The following is a 21,337-nucleotide window of genomic DNA, read 5'->3' as shown; positions in this document are numbered from 1 at the left end:
CATATGACATGACAGAATGACACTGATGCCAAGGAGAGGGACAAGCATGTGCTGTTAGGGCAGAAAAAGGTGTTTAATTTTGATTGGGACAATTGGGGAAGAGTTTGTGGAGAATTAACATCAGTGTTAATTCCAGAATTTTTTATATTGACTATCTTCTTTTTTTCTTATTGCTGTTCAAGTACAGTTTTCTACCTTCCCCCCACTTCTCCCCACCTTCCCCCAGCCCTTCCTGCTTCCCTCCCTCAGTTCCATGCCCCCTTGTTATTATCCATATATCCTTTATAATTGTTCCTGTAAACTCTTCACACTTTCCCCCCATTATCCCTTTCCCTCTCCCCTCTGATCACTATCAGCCTGTTCTCAATTTCAATGTCTTTTTCTATACTTTGCTTGCTTGTTCATTTTGTTGATTAGGTTCTTGTTAATGGTGAGATAATATGATATTTGTCTTTCACCACCTGGCTTATTTCACTTAGCATAGTGCTCTCCAGATCCATCTATGCTGCTATAAAGGGTAGGAGCTCCTTTCTTTCTGCTGCATAGAATTCCATTGTATAAATGTAACATAGTTTTTTGATCCATTCATTTACTGATGGGCACTTGGGTTGCTTTTGCCCTGGCAATTCCACTGCTAGAATTATATCCTAAGAACCCTGAAATGCCTATCCAAAAGAATCTATGCACCCCAATGTTCATAGCAGCACAATTTACAATATGTTAACTAGTTTCTTAAAAGACAACTTTCACTATTGCTTGAAAAGTGACTTTGGAAGCAAAAGAGGAAGCAAACATTTGTTTGGTACTTAGCATAAGCTGGGCAAGTTACATGCATTTACATCGCACAACAGCCTGAAAAGTAAAGTGTCATTATCCCTGCTTATCAGATGAAGAACTGAGGTTCAGAGCTATGGGTAACTCACAAAGAACAGTTTAGAATGCAAATCTGCCTGACTCCAAAGGCCATGATGTTTCTACTCTGGAACATTTTCACAGTGGCAAAGAGAGCACGGCATGCTGAGAGAACCACCTGCACAAAGACTGGGCAAGAATGCCACACTTGTGGGACATAGAAAGTACAGTTGGCTTGTGGTCAGACAAGATCTCCCACTGTTCCTCTCAAATGGGCTTGGAATCAACTAGTGGCCTCATTTTTCATTTCTTCTTGCCTTCCCATCTCCTCTAACAACTGCATCTCTTCTAGGCCCAGAGTTCATTTTTGCAGCATGATACAGGCCACCTTTCTATATTTAAGAAGTCCAAATGGAACCGCCTGATGCACAGATTTGTGATGTGTCATCTTAAGGTACATCTTCAGGGAGGATGATGGGATTGTCAAAGGTCATTTTCTAAGGCAGTGGTTCTTACCTGTGCATTTGTATCAGTAAGAATTGTTTGTGCATAGCCCACAGAGAAATGTAAATATACTAAAAATGTAACTGCTATATATATGCTCATATATAATATTATATTGTATATATTAATATTATACTTGTATATTATATAAATATATATTATATTTTAATATATTATAATATATATTAAAATTAAAATTTTAAAATTTTATGAGGAAAGGGTTTATTTTTATTTAAGAAGTTCTAACATTTTTTTTTACCCCTGTAAACTATTTGGCCTAATCCCTGATACCTTGTTAAGTAATTACCTCACAGAAGAATTGTACCTTTAAAAATTAAGATATGACCTGTAAAATCATGAAAGAGACTATTCTTAGGAGGGCTCCGACCATTTATTGTGAGGGATTTAGGGGGACCCAGCAAGACTGAGTAGCCCTGCAAGGGTGGGGCTGTGAAGAAATAAAGGAAAAGGGGCAGGAGAACAGGTAAAAGTGAAGAGAAAGGGGGAGAGTGTAAAGGGAGGCTCAAATGAATCTGTTCAAGAGCTAAAGGTTGCAAAACCCAGACTGCTGGAGAAAAGCAGGTGGGCAGAATTGCAGTTGCTTTTATCCCCATTAACAGAAGCTCCAGAAGGGCAGACAACAGTTTTCTATGCACCACTGCAATGTAGCACCTAACAGAGTGCCCAGCACATAGTAGGCCTTCAATAAGCATTTGTTGAATGAGTGAATAAGCCGACCAAGGGGTGCTAAGGATTACTTCTATTCCTAACTCTGATAATGTTCACTCTGTGACCTTGAGGAAGTCACATTCTATCTCTGGCCCTCAAGTGTTGTCATCTGTAATAGAAGTTAAACTGGACCTCTGCTTTTCTATGACATTCTAGGATTTGATGACTATACACCCTGGTCCAACAGAATATGAAATGCCTCTGAGCCTTCCACTAAGCCAAATCTTTACGCTCAAGCCAGGTCCTCTTAGGAAAAACTCTTGAGCACTAGCTCAGAGCCTAACTGCTTTTTCTTACTGAAGTAATTATATATTGACTTGGAAGATACTGGGTTAGAATCACCATCTAAATCTAATCCTACTTGCTTTCAGTTGAGTAAACTGAAGCTTAAATATATTAAAATAACAGACAGTTGGATCAGGATTCATATTAGAAACATGTCCTCCAAATGGTTAGAATAAATAATGACATTTTACATGACAAGTTTAACAAGCAAATTCCTGTAAGCATACTCTTCTGCCCTTTATCCACAAAGGTTACCTGAAGTGTTTTTAAATTCACTAAGAAATCTTCAACACAGAAATAAGGAAGCAGTGGTTTCTTACAACAATGTGAGAGTCAGATGATGGGCCCTGTCACTCCCCCTACTCTGAGGAAGTCAGAGGAAAAGTCATCTGCTCTAGAGATGAGTGGCAATTTATTCGGTGCCAGTGTGTGGAATATTTCAAATCAGCCCTACCTTTGCTGGTACTTTTTTAAAAACTACTGCTTTCCCATTGGTCCAAATTTGTAAAGAGCTTTCTTGCTATAAATTGTGTCTCCAGAAATAATTTTTTAAGTTAGATAAATGATAGATAATGATGATGATAGATGATAGATAGATAGATACATAGATAGATAGATAGATAGATGATAGATAGATAGATAGATAGATAGATAGATAGATGATAGATATAGATAGATAGATTTTAGAGAAAGAGGAAGGGAGAGAGAGAGAAAGGAGGAAAGAGAGAGAGGAACATTGATGTGAGAGAGGAACATCGATCGGTTCCCTCCAATATGCGTCCCAACCAGGGATGAACCTACCAATGTGCCCTGAGAATCAAACCCACAACCTTTTGGGGTATGGGACAATACTCTGAGCAACTGAGCCACACTGGCCTGGGCCAGAAACAATTTTGAATATAATCTTGATGACTTCTGACCAGAGTAAATAAATAGGAAATGTCTGTAAAAGCAAATCAAGTGCACTCTGTCCCTTTGCAAGCAAAACTAGCAATTCATGAGCAAAATTAATATACCAAAAGCTTCAACTATGTGCAGGAGAGACAGTTTCCTGTAGGGAAGTAAAGTGGGTGGGAGGGAGGTAATAAAGAAAATTATCCTATAAACAGCAAACATCTCCACCTTGTACGTGCATGACAATTTTAAACTTCATAACTTGATTTCACATTAATTTACACTCCTCTCCACCAGGAAAAGGCACAGATATGAACAAATATTGAGATTCTTTGGAATTTTAATCCACTAACTATGCAAAAACATATGCATTCTTGTTTTTGCAATGTCCACATAAGAAAAGAGCCCTTTTGAAAATAAACCATGAAATGTCTACATACATTTTTGACTACTCTGCGATTTGAAAATCAAAATGGATTCCCTGTAGCCTATTTTCTACCCACTTCCTCCAGTGTGCGTAATTTTGTAAACTATAAGCATCAAATGTTATTATAGGGATAAAGAAGGAGAATAGTTGAAATTAAGACCCTCTTTAAAAATGTGGCCTATATTGTTTCCATGACTACATCTTAAAACAGCTTGGGTGCAGGAAGAGTGTAAAGCCTGTTATTTCCTGTAATCCCTCTAGTAACCACAAGCATTTTACAGATAAGGAAATTGGCCAAGGCCACACCCGAGTGACAGATCTTTACATCGATGATGGTTTCAGTCCAAACCTGGATGCTGCCCTAAGAAAGAACCTAGTGTGGAAATGAGGAATGATTTAGGGTGATTTCTATATGGAACTTGGTACAGGGTAGCCTGTTTTTGCAGGTACTTGATAATCCTCACTACCCCATGGGTCACTCTCTCCCTTGTCTCTGGTGGTTGTGGCTTCCAAACAGAGGATCCAGGGTGCAGCCAGCTGCATTAGATCACACCCTGACCACTCTAACCACTGTTCTAAGGTCCTTGACCTTGAGCAAATGCTCTCTGACCTTCATGAATCAAAACCTGTCTCTTATATTACCAATTCCCAGAGACAGTCATTGGTTGAAGGGTATAGTCAGGTAGTAGATGAGGCCAAGATATTGGTTCCCAGAGGATTAATTGAAAAAGAGAACCATTGTTTATCATAGTGTCCTTGTTTAGTTGTCTATTGCTCCCAATAGATTAAGTTCCAGGAATGTGAGAATGCCATTTTATCATGTCTATCTCTATATGCCAAATACTGCCTAGGTCAATATCTGACACACAGCACATATTTCAAAGTAAATAAAGAATGCGTGAATAAATGAGTGGATACACAATTATAAGAGTGATTGGATGGTATTTGACAGGAGAAATGCAGTCCATTACAACCCCAGAAGGAAGACTATAAATTGATGAGTCCATGTTATGTTTTGATGTCATGAGACATCCAAAAGGAAATGTTGAAAAGTGATATCGCCCATTTAAACATGACATTCAAGAGAGAGAGCTGGACTAGAGAGAGAGAGAGAGAGAGAGAGAGTCCACTGGAAGGACACGGGGGTAGGGGGCAGTATTAGAAGTAAGAAGACTGCTCCTGATGAACTGAGGGTTTAGGGAAGGTTGCTAAGAGAAAACTGCAACAAAGACTATGGGAAGGCAGTGTTAACACAGGTTTTTCAAACAAACCCATCTCCTGTACCATACATGTATAGTGTGTAGACCAACATAGTACATAGAAATAGAATGAAAGTCACATTAAAGTGTCATAAGTCATTATAAATCTTTTAGTAGCTACATTTTGAAAGGTAACTTCATTACTTTATATATTCAAATACCATCATTTTAACAAGAAATCAGTTTAAAAATACTAAGATATTTTTACTTGTTTTTTAATCTTGAATCTTCAAAATTCAGCTCATCTTAATTTGGTCACATTTCCAGTGATCAATAGACACATGTGACTATGGTTACCATATTGCACAATAAAGATCTAAAACGCATATAGACAGTGATTGAGAGATGTCAAATACACAACAAAAACTTACTGCTGCTTATTCTTCTGTAAATGATTAACACCATAAGGGAAGGAGAGGATATTAACTATCTCCATATGCCAACATTTTGCATACAACATCTCATATCTTCCCAAATGGAGGGGAAGTAAATATCATTATACTATATATACTAGAGATGAAATTGAGCTTTAAAGAGGATGGGTAATCTGTCCAAACCACACAGAAACATTTACTCATCTGATATATGAAACTAGGTTGGTGTGCCTGTAAATTCTTTGCCCTGTTAAGCCCTTAAGACTTTAATTAAGAGAGATAAAATCACAAACAACCTTCTAATCAGGGATGATTCGAGCATGGGATTGGCTAAAATATTTTTATATTATTTTAAAGAGAGAAAGAAAGGGCATCAGAGAGAGAGAGAAACATTTATTTTTTTGTTTCTCTTATTTATGCATTTGTTGGTTGATTCTTTTATGTGCTCTGACTGGGGACAAAACTCACAACCTTGGCTTATCTCTAACCAACTAAGCTATGTGGCCAAGACTAAAATATTTTTATTATCATTTATTTTTATATGAGAGCACTGAAGGCTGGACATACAATGATCTGAGCCAAGCTCCTCTAGGAGATCCCTTCAGATCCATGATTCTTTGAACTATTCATTGAAGTAGGATTCCTGGGGCCATCCCCCACCTAAGAACTAATTAAAATCTTAAAGCTGAGGTTTCTTTTTTTGAAAAAATAGAAAAAATACTCTCCTCCCCATCTACCTCCAGAATTTTTTAAAAGATAAGAATCAAAAAGGAAAGGTGGAAAAATATTTAATTTCAACGGGTTCTTATTATCAGGAATTGTTGGAGCCTGAACTTATGTTCCTGAATCTCATAATTATTGGTTCCTAGGCTTTGAGAGCTGCTGTCCAGTGAATAGCTCTGTGGCTCAGCAGTGGGTGCAAGTTTGAGAAAGTCAGATGTCTTATTTTGACTTGGGAGATGCATGTAGCAAACTCTCATCATGGAGGATATTTCAGAAGAGGAACCTCACCACAGCTAATGAACTCCCTCTTCTCCTCAGGGCCTGTCAGCAAACTGGTGGAATTACCGACACTTTCAGCATCACGTAAAACCAAATATTTACCCAAAAGATCCGGATATTGATACGGGCCCACTTTTCCTCCTTGGAGATTTGCAACCTGTCAAGGTGCGTTTAAAAATCCTGACCACTAGAAGTTCTTAGAAGTGGTTCTTAGGAAGGACTATTGCCTCATCTTGGAAAGATCAAACTGGAGCTCTCAGCATTATGCATGTCCTCAGAACATCTCTCTTTTTTAGGTCCAGAATATAGATTTGAAATAACTTAATCTGGGGTTCTAAAATGAGAAGAAGTGGAGTGCATGAGTCTTTGTCCTAAAGAGTTATTCAATATAACCTCCTAGCATAAGAAATATAACCCATATCACTTTGCTTGACCAGCCCTGGTGACAAGCAGATACCTGCATAGTTTCTGCCACTGGCTCTGAGGCTCTGCTAACGTTAGATAGTAAAACTAGGTGTCTGAGATTGGAAAGGACTACAAAGACATGGAGACATCCACTCAAGGAAGACAGGTCAGTACGTTCAATATGCACTAAAGCACAAATATCTAAGTCTAGTTAGTTCAGCTAATTCTAGCTCAGTTAGAAGAGACTGTGCTGCTATTTGTAGTTCATGTGCATCTGGGTTCATTTCTACATAAATCACAACCCAAATGCTTCTTAGACACTTCGAGATCCTACCCCTAATTCGTACTTCTTAAATGACAGTAAAAGGAAGGGAAAAGTCAGCTTCAGAATTTCTCCCTTGTTGTAAAGGATGAGCACCAAGTTTCTTAGGAGGAAGTCTTCTTTCAACAGAGGAGGTCTAAAGTCAGGTACTTAGGAAGAAGCCACTATCTTCTTCTAGAAGTATTTAGGAGGTTTATAAAAATAAGACTGTAGTTTTGCCAGTTGCTTCCTGGGCCTTGTAGTACATAAACCAAAAATTGTGCAACTCTTTGAAAATAGGCTTTCCCAGCTTTGGGAAACTACTCTTCTCTGACTAGATTAGGAAACAAATTCTTTTGCCTAGATTTTGAAAAACAAAATTCTTAGCTGTGACAGTGAAGCATTTGCTTTTGACCATGGCTCCACCAACAAACTGGACTTCTCTGATGTTTGTGAACTTCACGCTCATCACTAAAATTGTGACACTTGATTTCTCTAATTATTCCCCTGACAAAGCAAAATTTGTCTCAATGAAGTTCATGAAGCAGCTTGACCTTCTCCAGAAGTACCTTCTCTAAAGCTTTACAAATGATGGAGGACATCTCTCCAACTTTCACAGCTGCTCTTGGGACCTATCCTTTGGGATCTATATACATAGTTTCAAAGCTAGTGCACAAAAAATTACTTAAAATCATTTAAACCCTAAAATTCAGTTGTTTCACATTTAAAGTAGTTTCGATAAGTCCTGAATATTTCCTTTCTTTCATTAACCCTTCTATAACTGTAAATTGATATTATTACCTCATCATTATGATATTTCTTTTTATTTGTGATAATACAAGATGGAAGGATCAATTCTACCCTCCTAATAAGGGAGTATTATCGATCCTGCCCTCCCATACTTACATAGGTGGGAAGTATTAAAGGAATGGGGAAAGCAAGAGTCAAGCACTGTCTATACGGTGTCAAACTCATTTTCACCAGGGGCCACATCAGCCTCACAGTTGCCTTCAAAGGGCTGAGTGTAATTTCAGGGCTGTATAAATGTAACTACTCCTTAACTAAAGGCAAGTAGCTTGGCGCTGCCACCAGGTAGAAACAAGGTGCTGGGCCAAATAAAACAAGGTGGAAGGCCGGATTCAGCCCACAGGCCTTGTGTTTGCCATTGTGGCCTATAGTGTAACTGAATGAATATACAGCAAAAATATAGACTGGGATGTGAATTACCATTAATGTATTCATTTCTCCAGTTAAATATTTATTGATTGCTAGTTACTGGAGATATAACCATTACTGCTATGCCTGTTCTCAAGGTATTTACTGTCTTCCTACACTTAGGGAGAACAAATTAAATTAATGAAGGAGACCCCTAGAAAAATAACCAAATGCTCAGTACTGAGACCATATAAATATCACTGTACTTTACAAATAGTAAATTGCAGCATGAGACCCATGATCAGAATACAAATGAGGAAAGATAAGAGAGATAGGAGGTGCCATGCCTATATCTGTAATCACATGACCACTCAATAAATATCTGTTGAATGAATGCATATAGATGGAGACTGGACTTCACATAGAATTGTAAACACTGTAGTTAAGGAAAAGCTAGAAAAACCCATAAGAAATGTGCCTTTTCAATCACCACTCCACTCTACATAAGGACAAAACAATCTTAAAATAGCTTCCATGGGAATTAAAAAAAAAACATGACTACAATCGCCATAGTCAAATGGAATAAACTATCCATGCAAGAATTGCCCACACTTACTTAAAGCAAAAAGATGCCACTGTATTTCTTCCCACACCAGTTTTGCTTCTTCTAGTGCCTCAAGTTCAACAGCCAATGAACTCTGATCAGCTGGCTCTTTCCACAGAGATTTTAGACACACACAAACACACAGATATTCTTGACTATAATGGCCAGAAGTATTGTCTCTTATGTTGTATTCTTTCTCTATTCAGTATGGCAAGAAGAAAATCAAGTACATTGACTATGAAAAGCAGCACCTGTACTTCTACATGAGTGAGTATCCATGAGCCACATTCTTTGTCATTCCATTTCTTTGAAGTAAGCAGTAATTAAGCCAGAAGGGATGACTGCAACCCTCTCACAGAGAGGATTCCCGTGTCATCTTGTCACTCAGAAAAGCAGCATGTCTTATTTCAGACTTACTGGGGTAGAAACCTGAAAAGGAACTAGAGACACAAAAAGGAATTTCTAATAGGCATCTCATCACTCTGAGTATTGGGCCAAGAAGGAGTTGCTCCAAGAAGGATGGAAGACAGGATGTCAATCGAGAGGCCTTGCATCTGGGACTCTAAATATGGAACAACTAAAAACCTATCAACAAGAAAAGAATATTGGCCTTTGGGTAGGGAGGACAGAGATAGGGAAAGAATGCCAAGGCATTGACAGTATGACTCCAGAAAAAGTGGAGGCCCGAGAATAAATGACACCTATAGAGCTTCTGTGTGAAAGAAAGCTGGCTGTTTCCTTGGCTTACATATAGTTGTAGAAGATACTTTAGTAAACAGAGACAGACAGATGATGATAGATAGGTAGATATATAGATGACGGATGATGATAGATGATAGATAGATAGATAGATAGATAGATAGATAGATAGATAGATAGATAATAAGTCTAAATGTGGGATGTGGGTCCAGACTTAAAGAAAAATAAAGTAACTAAATAAAACTAATACTAATTTTAAAAACACCAGGAGAAAAATGCTTTGCTCTTAAACAAAATCACACCCATGACATTACAAAAAAGGTTTCCTGGAACCTCCAAATGTATTCATCTAAAATATTTGAGAAACAAACCAAAATATGGGCAGGTTCCAAACATTTCTTGTAGATCAGTGGTTCTCGACCAGAAATAGTGTTGCTCCCAGTGGAATATTTGGTGATCTCTAGAGACATGGTTGGTTACCACCACAGAAGGACAGGGATCGTATTGGATCCAGGAAGTATAAGCTTGGGATGCTGTTAAACATCCTCCACTGCACAGGACAACCCCCAACAATAAAGAATTATCTGGCCCAAAATGCCAACAGTTCCAATTCTGAGAAACTCTGTTGCAGATTATCTGATTTACCCAGATATTGGTTGCCAGTGGCCATCTGTAACAGACCTGACCAGAGAGGGCCTGTGGGCCAATTGTTAGAGACATAGGGATTAATTCCACTGCTGTCCCTTCCATTGCTGGAATTCTGTAGCCCATCCTAGGGTGGACACCTGCTCTTTCTCTTGCACAACCAAAAAGAGAGATAAAATTGGTGTCCCACTTTGAAAGGTAGCTCATCCCCAGCCTAGCTAGATGTGTGTTTACATAAGAAAAAGCTTTTGGAGTTTCTTTTCTGAACTCTCTTCCCATCTTTTTCTTTTTTTTTTTTTTTTTTTTTTTTTCTGTATGTGCTTTTATGTCTTTGCCAAGTCTACCCATTGGGCCATGCTACATTGTCTGGTACCTGCGTGGATTCTTTTTCTATTAGTCCCGGTTGGTGGTATGGGGTTTCTTTAATTCAGGGATTGGCTTTACTAATTCCAACGACTATTAAAATCTTAAAACAAATGTTCCATACAGAAAATGGCATTTGCTAGAGTGTTTCTTGTAGAGAATTTTGCTGGTTTCCTAAAATTTTGAGCTACATTTATTATGGGAGGTTAATTTTTCATCCTGATTCAGTTATAATGAACTCAGCCAGCATGTGAACTGTATATTCTCTGGGAGTCAGGAAAAGTTCTTATAATACTTTTCTCCATACCTAAGTCACATCACAGAAATACAGGATGGTTACAGTGGAAACAGTTTAAGCAAAACCTGTCTTTGGTAGTTGCTATCACACTTTTTCTCTGTCAATACTTCCCTTTTCTTCTTAGAGATGTGTATTAATGTTATTGCCTGTTAAAGGGGTTGTACCTTCTATTGTAAAATAGTACTCTGTCCAAAGTGCTTGTGGTTATACGGAACTATAACGTTCCTTCTTCCTTTAAAATTAATATTACTGTTCTGTTTTCTTTACTTTTGTATTTCTTTTTTAAATTTATTTTAATTGTTGTTCAAGTACAGTTTTCTGTCTTTTACTCCCATCCCAGCCCACCCCTCCAGTGTTCCCCACCTCCCTCCCATTTCCACCCCCCCTTAGTTTTTGTCCATGTGTCCTCTATACTTGCATGCAGCAATATGCCCTTAGCTCTTGAAGAATTAACGAATGGTGTGGACTCACTGCAAAATCCACACCCTCCACACATACACAAACCCTCCGGAGCTGTTTCATTATGTCCATTCTCTTCAAATGCCAGTTTAGCAATTCAGGCACAAGTAAATCAGACTCAAAATGTCTAAGAGATACAGATCTGGACATTTGTTAAAGATGGCAAGACAGATTTTATTCAGGCTATTGCAGCAAGGGAGATGGACTTCAGTATAAACTGAACTTAACTCTATTGGAACAAAAAGTGGGAGACTTTTTAAACATGGAAACATGTAAAGGAAATTGCTGAAAGATGTTGAGGGGAGAAGAAATTAGCCAGTGTGATTAAGCCATTTGTGTCTGCTAGCTGGTGCATATGGAAGTTGGGCTCCTACCTTCCCACAGAGACTGGGAGGCAAGGCCCTAGCCCTCATGGTCATATTTCAAAGGGATAATTCCAAGGTCCTTGAGAAAGATATTTCTGGGTGATAGGAGAAACATTTCAAAGGGACAGAGAAAGAATTCACAATGGTAAGATTTCTAACATACACATTCTAATAAAATAAAAGTCATCCCAGGGATGTGGCTCTGAGCTGCTCGGAACTATGCTAGTGTTTGTTCAAGTCTCTTAGTATGTGGGATGGATGAAATCATTTGTGCTGAGAGCTGGCAGAGTTTGAGAGTTTGCAGGCCAACACAAAGCCTAGTCTAGAAGAAAACTCAGAGTACCTGACTGAACTGTAGTCAAAGACAGAGTCTGTCAACATGCAAATGGTCTCCATAAGACTTGTTTGTGCTTTAGCCTCATTGATCCTGGGGAGAGAAGCAGGTAAACAATTCTCTGGCCAGGAAAATACACCTTCTTTATTTCTGCCATCTTGATATATTATGACAAGCCCAATCTTGAAGGTTGTGACAGATGGAAGAAGTCCATAGTCTTTGAGATAACTTGAAAGCTCACAGCAGAAGCTCTTCCAGGATGCCTCCATCAAGAATGACTCAAATCCTGAAAGCTCCCCTAGTCTCCTTGAAGGAGCTTGCACCAAATTCCTGGTTCAGCCTCAAAGACTCAAAACTCCCAGCTTTGGGTTTCAACCTTGCCACCCTGCTCAAAGGTAACATTGCAGGTGGCATGTTAAGAAGAGAGACTCCTGCCGACCTGCACTGAAGTCAGGTTCTAGTCATTTACTCACCATCTTTTTTTGTTGTGTGTTTTTTTTTCAGTTGGGCTTCCCCTCCTTGTGCCTATATATTTCAACCTACAATCCATGCAAGTGATGTACCTCCGAAGGTATTGGGGGGTGAGTAACTTCACTCATTCTCAGAAGCCAAACCAGGTAGAACACAGAAGTGAAAATGCCTGTTCCCTTCTAGATAGACCTTCCTCGGATAACACAACATAAGATTTAGCCAGTACATGGAGGGACCCTAGGCAAATGAAGGGGAAGTGAAATTGTGTTCAGAGCATCTAACTTTCAACCATTTCTGTCTTCAGGATATTGCCTGGGTCAGCAGTTTTTACATCCGCTATTTCATCACATTTGGCCCTTTCTACGGAATCTTCGGAACCATGTTGCTCATATATTTGGTCAAGTAAGAAAGCAAGAATGTCCATTTTTTTCCTATAACCCTAGACAGTTCTCTTACCTTCCTTATCTAATCTATTTGTGATTAGCATAGGATTATGACAACATGCCCCATTCTCTGTAACTGGGATATTTCTAAGACAATGTAAACATAAATAAATAAATAAGTTGAAATAGTTAAGTAAGAAATACTCCCTAGAGAAATTTTTTTGCTCAGTCTACTCTTTTTTTCCACTTGCTTAATTCTCAATTGCAGTATTTCACCTGATCCTCAAATCTTTTAAAACTGTAATCCAATTAGACATCATAATCTTTGCCAAAGATAATGGAAGGGAAGAAATTTTTAGAGTTATTTAAGGACTAGAGATTTTCCCAGGACCAAAATGACTTCCCACTGAATAGTCCTCTTCAACTTCCCAACTGATTCCCCCCTCATGATTTTACTTTATTATTCTATATTCTACATAATAATAAGGATCATGCTAGTTAATATGCATTAGGCACTTTGCTAAAGGCTTAACATGCATTATCTGATAATGCATGTTAATGCAATCCTCCTATAATCTTGTAATGTAGGTAGTATCATCTTTATTTTTTGCTCAGGAAGCTGAAGCACAGTGAGATTAAATCACTTGCCCAAGGCTATAGAGCTAGTAAGGTACAGTGGCAGTGCAGGAGAACTTGAACCCAGCTCTACCTGATGACAAAACCCTGGCTGTCATTCACTTTGCATATGTCCTTAAGTCACCTAAGTATTTTTTGATCCTTGCATCAATGTTACAGCAAACTTTGGGGCACACTACCTTGCTTCTGCACACTACCCAGCAAGGCCAGTCATGTGACCAAATAAAGGGCCTCCAAAGAGGAAAATAAATGACCACTATTTTATTAAAATCTTTGAGTACCTTGCACTTTCTCCAATGCTCAGCCAGCTCTGCCAGCAATTCTGCAAGCCCGGTAATTGCAACTGTAACACCCCAGAGTCATCGCTTCCTTCTTTTATTCTTCAAAAGGTTTCTTGAAAGTCCCTGGATTGCATATGTTATACAGATGAGCCACATACCAATGAAAATGAGCACAGAGGAGAACAGAGACTGGCTCAGTACTCAGGTAATAATGAAGTTCCTGGGAGAGGATTCTTCAAAGCATTTTAAGCCCAGGCAGTTTGATTTCAGAGTCTTTGAACTACCTGTCAGTAAACTAAAGTCCAGGGGTCAATTCCAGCCCACTACTTATTTCTATAAATAAAGCTTTCTTGGAATACAACCATGTTCATATGTTTTTATATTATCTATTAATGCTTTCATGCTACAACAGCAGAAGCTGGGACAGAATTAAAATATTTGCTGCTTGTCACTTTACAGAAAAGATATGCTGACCCCTATTCCCACATGACACAGTCTTTCAAGTAAATCTGAGATGCCTAGAATTACAGAATGAATTTGACACCCAGAAGGCCACTGGAATGCACCTCATTTCTTTGTACAGGTAGAGAGGCTCAGCGAGGAGATATAACATGATCTCCACGCATGGCGTGAGTGATTTCAGAGCTGTGACTGGTGCAGCACACCCCACTTCCTCAGCCTTCCACTAGCTGTGCCGTGACTGACTGGAGAACCCAGTCATCACCTACTTCCTCCTCTGAGCCCATTTCCAGATTCAGTGGACCTTCCATAGGGTGTAGAGTAATGGTTCTCAAAGTGTTTCAGTCACAGAACCACGTTACATGCATAAAAGTTACAGAGAGCCTCAAAGAGCATGTGTTATTACAAGTTATTTATGTTCATAGATATTTACTGTATTTGAAATTAAAACTGAGCCATGTTAAAACATTACGGATCAATTATTAATTTATTATGGATTAAAATAAGAATTAAACCAATACATGTTAGCCTCAGAGTGATGGTGCTATCCCACGTTAGTAGCCTCTGGGAAAAATTCACTGTACAAGCATGACGCAATGGGAATGAAAAGGCAAAAAATGTCTTAGTAGTGTTACTGGACTACTGCTGACCTTGCAGATCTCCTGAATAGTGTCCTAGGTAACCCCAATTTCTCTGAAGAACACTTGAGAAACACCGACATAGAATAACCCAAAATAACATTCAAAAAGGCAACAACCCCAACTAGAATTAAGCCTTAGAAAGGCATTGAATAAAATAACATTCCTAAGGGATCTTATTCTTGGCAGTCTGGAGAAGCCTGCAAACTCCTCAGGATGATACTTTGTCAATGCATAAAGCATCAGATTACAAAGGAAAGTACTTACATTGAATGCACTTCTAATGCACAAAGACCCTTGGTTAAAACTTGAGTGCCTTATTCCCCATTTGGAGGCCCTTCAAGTCCACTCCATGGAAATGGTATTCTAAGCCCTACAGTCTCTACCAAAATCCTATACTCTCAACTTCCATTTGCCAAGGTCTTCATTTGTGACACCTTAGTCTTCCGTATCCAAAGACAGATGATGACTTAGCCCCCTCGAGTTCTATATACTTTTTCATATCTATTGCCTTGTATATACTTCTTAGAAAATCTTATTGCCAGTTTAAGTTGTAAGTTATTTATCTAAGAGCATCTATCTTTTTTATTCCTCGTAGTTTCTTACACAAAAGAGGTACTCAATGAGCACTTGTTGAATGATTGAAAAAAAAGAACAATGAAACATTTTTTCTGTTTGAGACTTGAGCTTATTTATATCTGATGCAAGATTTTTCTTTGCAGGTATTGGCCACCTGTAATGTTGAACAGTCCTTCTTCAATGACTGGTTCACTGGGCACCTGAACTTCCAAATAGAGCACCAGTGAGTGATTGAAACAGTCCATAATAGGGGGTGTGGGTTCCGACATACATACAGTCCAGAGCAGAGCCACAGACTTGGGATCACTGAGGGGAAAAAAACTGAACCAGAATTTGCTAAAGCCTTCTATCTTTCTATTAACACCAATGGTAAGGAAGGAAAGAAAGAAAAGGAGTTATTATAATTGTTAGTATATAGAGTGAAATCTTGTAAAAATACCAGTGACTTGGTTTCCAGATCATTATGGATTTAGAAAGTGTTGATTGTTTTCTTTGCATTTGGCTTGTTGGGAAAACCCAAGAAAAATAACACCACTTGGGTAACCAAGTAGTGTTGAACCTGTTTGTTTGTTTGCTTGTTTAATTTATTGGGGTGACATTGGTTAACAAAACCATACAAGTTTCAAGCATACAACTCAACAAAAGATTGTCTGCCCACTGCATCATGTACTCATCGCCCAAAGTCTCTTCCTCTCCCCATTTCCCCCCTTTGCCCACCTCAGCCTATTCCTACCCCCTTTTCCTCTAGCCAACACCACACTGTTGTCCCTGTATTGTGTTATGTATATATATTTGTATTTTGATCAATCCCTTCACCTTCTTTGATCCTGCTCCCCAAGCCCCCTCTCCTCTGACAGCTGACAGTTTTTTCCATGGATCCATTCCTCTTATTTCTATTTTGTTTGTCAGTTTATTTTGTTCATCATATTCCTAAATGCCTATCTGTCTATATCTTTAGGTTACAAAATAATAATGAAATTCAGTCTCTGATGCAATTCCAAATGGTATCTGGAAATACTTTACCAATGTGTCAGTTAGGCAGATATGTCCTAAAGAAAGAGCAAATTATAACCATTTGAAAGTTAATATCTCCAGAATATTCATGGGAGAGATTTTCCATATCATTTTGTCTAAGCCATTTTTGTGACAGTTAGAGAAGAAAAGAGATGTTGTACCTATTCATAAGATTTTCTCGTCATTTCTTTCATGTTAGTCGTTTGAAATCCCAGCAAAGCAAAACAGAATTTTTATTTACATTTCATCAAAGAGGAGGTAAAAACAAGAAAGTCATCTGGCTAATTAGTAAAACCCTTGGATAGAAGGGTTGTACTCACTTCTTATCTTTTCTCACTTCTTATCCCTATCCTAGAACTTTTCCCATATGTCATGACTAGAATTTACTGAATACTCATCTATTCACGGTGGAGAAGTCAGAGGGATAGAAAGAGACAGACACACAAAGAGAGACAGAGGAGGAAGGTAGATCTCTCCAGCCCTCTAGGTAATACAGAGTGCTAGAAAACTCCATACTTTCATATGAGCTGGCCAAATACTAAACATTTCTGATGGAGCTAATATTTATTTTCTTTGCTTTTCCCAAACATTGCCACCCACAGGGCTCACAGAAAGTTAAGAGGTAAAAACATTTGGTGAGAGTTTTTTTAACTTCCCAGAGCAGAAGTATTATGCAAGGTCAAGGTTGGGTCTGAATTGCTGATGTAATTTCATTTAGTAATGGAGAAAGGAAACTTTTTCATGTTTCTCTGTCAGTCTAGGTTTTATATACCTCCTTTCTGTTTCCCTAGTCTGTTCCCCACTATGCCTCGTCATAATTATCACAAGGCAGCACCTCTGGTGAGGTCCCTGTGTGCCAAACACGGATTGCAGTATGTGAATAAGCCCATGTTGAAGGCGTTTGGAGATATTATCAGGTAATAACAGAGTCTCCTCAACTCACGGCTCTCATTTTCCTTCACTGTCTGTCCCCATACTATTCACTGGCTTGTGACTCATTCACTCAATAACCACCTATTAAGGGGCTCCTGGATGCCCAGCATGGACATGAACAGCAGCAACAAGAGCAATGATAATAATAATTCTTAACATCTACCTTCAGCCTTCTAGGTACTTCTTGGTAAAAATGCCTTTCTGTCCTACTAAATTTCAAGCTTCTTAAAGCCAGGGCTGTGCATTACTTGTTTTTATATCCCCTAGAGGGACTTTGAGGGTTCAAGAACTTAACTGGGAGGGATTCTCAAATCATCTACTCCAGGGTTGCAAGCAAAGATGCTGGCAAAGTCCAGCGGGACATAAATGTGTGAATCAGGCAGGGGTGACTGATCCCCTGTGGACATACCCCAGGGGTAACTGACCAAAAATGGTGAGGCCTGACAACTGAAAACTCATATTCATCCTGAAGCACTCACAGTTCCCTAGAGACCACTGTGCTGTTCAAACTAACAGCCAGCAATCGGGGTTTAATACCTTCGTTTACTTTTAGAGTTGGGGGAAAACAAACTAAAACACAGCATCTTGAATGAGGAAAACAAGGCCAGGCCAGTTCCAAACTGATCCCTGACTAGTATTCTAGTTTTGGACTCTACCACTGTCTTCCCTCTCTGCCCTCCAGATATCCAGCCTTCCTTCATTTGTTACATTAATCCCTGCCCCTTGCCATTTAATTTTCTTTGTCCCCTGTTCTTCTGCCTTGAATGTTCTTCCAACCTGCCACCTGCCATATCACCTTATCAATCTCCATTTACTCTCCAAAGCTCTTCTCAAATATCTTTTCCTCCTCAACCTTCCCTGATCCCCATGACGAGGCCCCATGCTGTTGCAGCACCTGGTTCTCTTTATTTGTGACCTTTATCATAATCATGACTAAATAAAATGTTGGGTAATAAATTCTAGTCTCTCTTATTAAGCCAGGAACTCCACGTGGAGAGGACTCACCTTTCTCTGATTCACTGCTGTATCTCCAGAGCCCAGAACAGTATCTTTAACATTATAAAATAGGGTGGGTAGGTAGATATTGGATGGGTTGGTATATAGTTGCATGATTTATCCTGTAAAATCTCAGCGAGGCTTTTTTGTAATACTAGAAAAATGTGTGGGTGATTCAGGTTTGGGGTTCAGAGGAGAATAAATGAAAGAAAAACTCAATCTTCTCTATAAGGGAAAGGAGGCCTCACTTGCTAAAAAAAAATTAGTGTACTTGACTTCTTCCACTGGGCAATAGAGAAAGACATTTTTCACATATGGCTGAAAATGACAACATGGCCTTGCACCAAGTGAAAGAGCAAATGTTTCATGGAGTAGCAACCCTCACCTGAGAGTCTCACCTCCTAATGATCCTGTTCACTCTTTCCACAGGGCCTTGAAGAAATCTGCAGCCCTCTGGGTGGATGCGTACTATGAAACATGATGCAGAACACCAGCCTTGACATGCATGCCATTGTATCTCTCAAAGGGGCTGGTGAAAGTGCAAGAACTCTTCCCACTTACCTGTCAATGCCACTGGCATACCCTTGAAATGTGAACTCTGAGGACACATGATAACCCCTTCCCTGAAGGTTTCCTCTGCAAACAACAAGCAGTGGGAACACAAGATGGCTTTGACCAGACTAACAAATGGGACATGGGAGCCCCATGTTTTTATTTTTTCAAAAGGGTCTCGAACTTAGTCCTACCAACAGACCTTAGTCAAATCATCTCAGTCACTGGGCATAAGCACAGGAGAGCCATGGAGAAGTTTCACTGATGAAGTGGACATAGAAGAGAGTGGGCCAAGTAGAGACCCTGGATGGAGCACTTTTTGAAAAACAAAGCAGTTACTCTTAGAAGAAAATAGTGTATTTAAGAAATTCCTGTTGAAGCACAAATGTTTTGCTTATTCCTTTTATAAATGTTTGAACTTTTTCTTTAAATGTTGAGTATCATTAACATTAAAATCTCTTTAAATGTTTCAATATTCATTTCAGATTTCATTATTGCACTGTATATGTATAATTGGTGCATATATATTTCTTTCAAGTTATAAAACTTCTGAAAGGTACTCCTACATTCAGTCCCAACAGCAACTGATAATGCAAGCTAAGGTTCCACGCTAAAGGTGACTTGTTCTCTGCCTGAGAATAGACTGTCACTGAGTCTAAGGTTTGCCTAAACCCTACCCACCAAACAGAACTGCCAAACCTCATCATTAGGTGACTCTACCGAAAGAAAGGGATTTGTTTTCTGTAAGGTAGACCCTGGGCTGGTTCACCAAATTAAGGCATGGCACCAAATTAAGCATGCATTAGGACAAGACAGTTTCAATGTTAGAACAATGAGTTAGCACCCTCAAAAGCTAGCATACTGATGTTCAGTGTGTCTGTGCTTTTGTTCATCTGTTCATGGGGGGCAGCTAATAGATGATCTTGACTATGGGGAGAGAAAGCAAACAGCACAGCCTCCATCCCCTACTCTATGCAAGTCAGCATTAGGGGTTTATCTGTTGCCTGAAATTCCACCAGGAAGAATTTTGTTCCCCTCTCCCAAACTCTGCAAGATATTTGGGGTTCTTTTTGTGTCTTATTTTAATCCCTTTGGGTTCTGGATACCCTGTGGAAGAAAAAGAAAGTGTAATGACTTGAAAGAAGGCCCTGGGGCTGAAGCTGAGGGAGCACAGGCCAGAGTGGTACAAGGTGGGACAATGAAGGAAAATGCATTAAATTATTCATACATTCAAAGAGTTAGTCATGAATACCAAAGCTAATAAAACAAGAACTGGTTGTCTAGAAGTATTAGGCATTTAAATGGTAGTAATATTCAGTAAGGAAGTTGTGTAGGAAAAGAGAAAGAAAAGTTTGGTTGACTTCATGATTCTTCATAATGCAAGGCCTGGGTGGATCTGACAAGGGCCAAAATTCCTCCTGTGGGTGGACCTATAGATGATTTCTCCTGCCTGAAATCAGGGTTGCAAGTGGAAGTGGAGGAGAATGATTGGCTTTCTCTGTCTCCTCTGGTCCAACTCCTGACGATGCTCAAGCATCATTTGTTCTCCTGGTCACTAGACCCTCAAGGTCAAAACTAGCCCATGTTGCAGTTCTCCAAATGGAGTTGGTTACTGTGAAACTGAACAAATCTGGGAGATTTAGACAGATTACTTAAAGGAACCATGTAAAATCTATTCAAAAAAGGTTCTAGGTAAGAACAAAAGTTTATAATGGAGTAAATTTTAACTTTCTTAGTGCTAGTCAATAAAACAGTCCTTTTCCTGAATTCAATCTCTCAATTGATTTTTCTTTCTCACCCTGCAGTGACTCATATTTGCACTTGTGAGGCATGTGATTATATTTCTATTACTTGTTCAATAAGCTTCCCAGAGAAGGAGCTCAAAGACCTGTTACTGTGACAATTTCCCAGCTCTCTGACCACTAAATTAGAATTTAGATGATCCAGTCTGCAGGTCATTCCATTTCTGCCCTTCTTATTGTAGGGCTCTAATGACTGTTTTTAGACAGTTTTTTTTTTTTTTACAGTCCTACCTAAAACACTTCGATGGATTCCCATGGCTCTTGGAATAAAGATCAGCCTAGAAGACTGGCAACAGACTTTGCCTGCATGGGCCCTTCCCCGTGCACCCTGCCCCACCTTGTACCACTCTGGCCTGTGTTCCCTCTGCTGCAGCCCCAATGGCTTCTTTTGAGTTGTCACAGTTCCTTCTGCCACAGGGTCTTGGCTACTAAATCCAGTATCTGAACCTCTGTGTCACTCTCCCTGCTCTCACTCCTCACCCACCTGGGTGTCACTTACTTGCAGATCCCAGGGAAAATCTCCACCCAGTCCTGCCTTCCTAGGATATGCTCTATAGCAATTTCTACAGGTATAATTTTACATTCATTTGTATGATTCCTTAATTAATTTGTCCTCCCTGCTAGCCTTCAATATCTGTG

General features: G+C 39.2%; 1 protein-coding gene across 1 annotated transcript in view; it reads left to right on the top strand.

Annotated features, from left to right (window-relative positions):
* The window catches only part of LOC119054610 (fatty acid desaturase 2-like protein FADS2B), a 32,553-nt gene extending 13,184 nt beyond the window's left edge, over nucleotides 1-19,369 (top strand). Inside the window, exons 4-12 of the mRNA XM_053659248.1 lie at nucleotides 1,205-1,306; nucleotides 6,366-6,491; nucleotides 8,998-9,058; nucleotides 12,459-12,535; nucleotides 12,730-12,827; nucleotides 13,834-13,930; nucleotides 15,545-15,624; nucleotides 17,207-17,332; nucleotides 18,774-19,369. Of these exons, the coding sequence (XP_053515223.1) occupies nucleotides 1,205-1,306; nucleotides 6,366-6,491; nucleotides 8,998-9,058; nucleotides 12,459-12,535; nucleotides 12,730-12,827; nucleotides 13,834-13,930; nucleotides 15,545-15,624; nucleotides 17,207-17,332; nucleotides 18,774-18,825 (819 nt within the window). The 3' untranslated portion in view covers nucleotides 18,826-19,369. The remainder of the gene's footprint in view (nucleotides 1-1,204; nucleotides 1,307-6,365; nucleotides 6,492-8,997; nucleotides 9,059-12,458; nucleotides 12,536-12,729; nucleotides 12,828-13,833; nucleotides 13,931-15,544; nucleotides 15,625-17,206; nucleotides 17,333-18,773) is intronic.
* Nucleotides 19,370-21,337: the final 1,968 nt, after the last annotated feature.

Source organism: Artibeus jamaicensis, unplaced genomic scaffold (assembly GCF_021234435.1).
Source record: "Artibeus jamaicensis isolate MK-2021 breed Jamaican fruit bat unplaced genomic scaffold, CSHL_Jam_final scaffold_614, whole genome shotgun sequence".
Taxonomy (NCBI): Eukaryota; Metazoa; Chordata; class Mammalia; order Chiroptera; family Phyllostomidae; genus Artibeus; species Artibeus jamaicensis.
The sequence above is the reverse complement of the archived record's forward strand: the minus strand, read 5'-3'. Positions and strand labels throughout refer to the sequence as shown.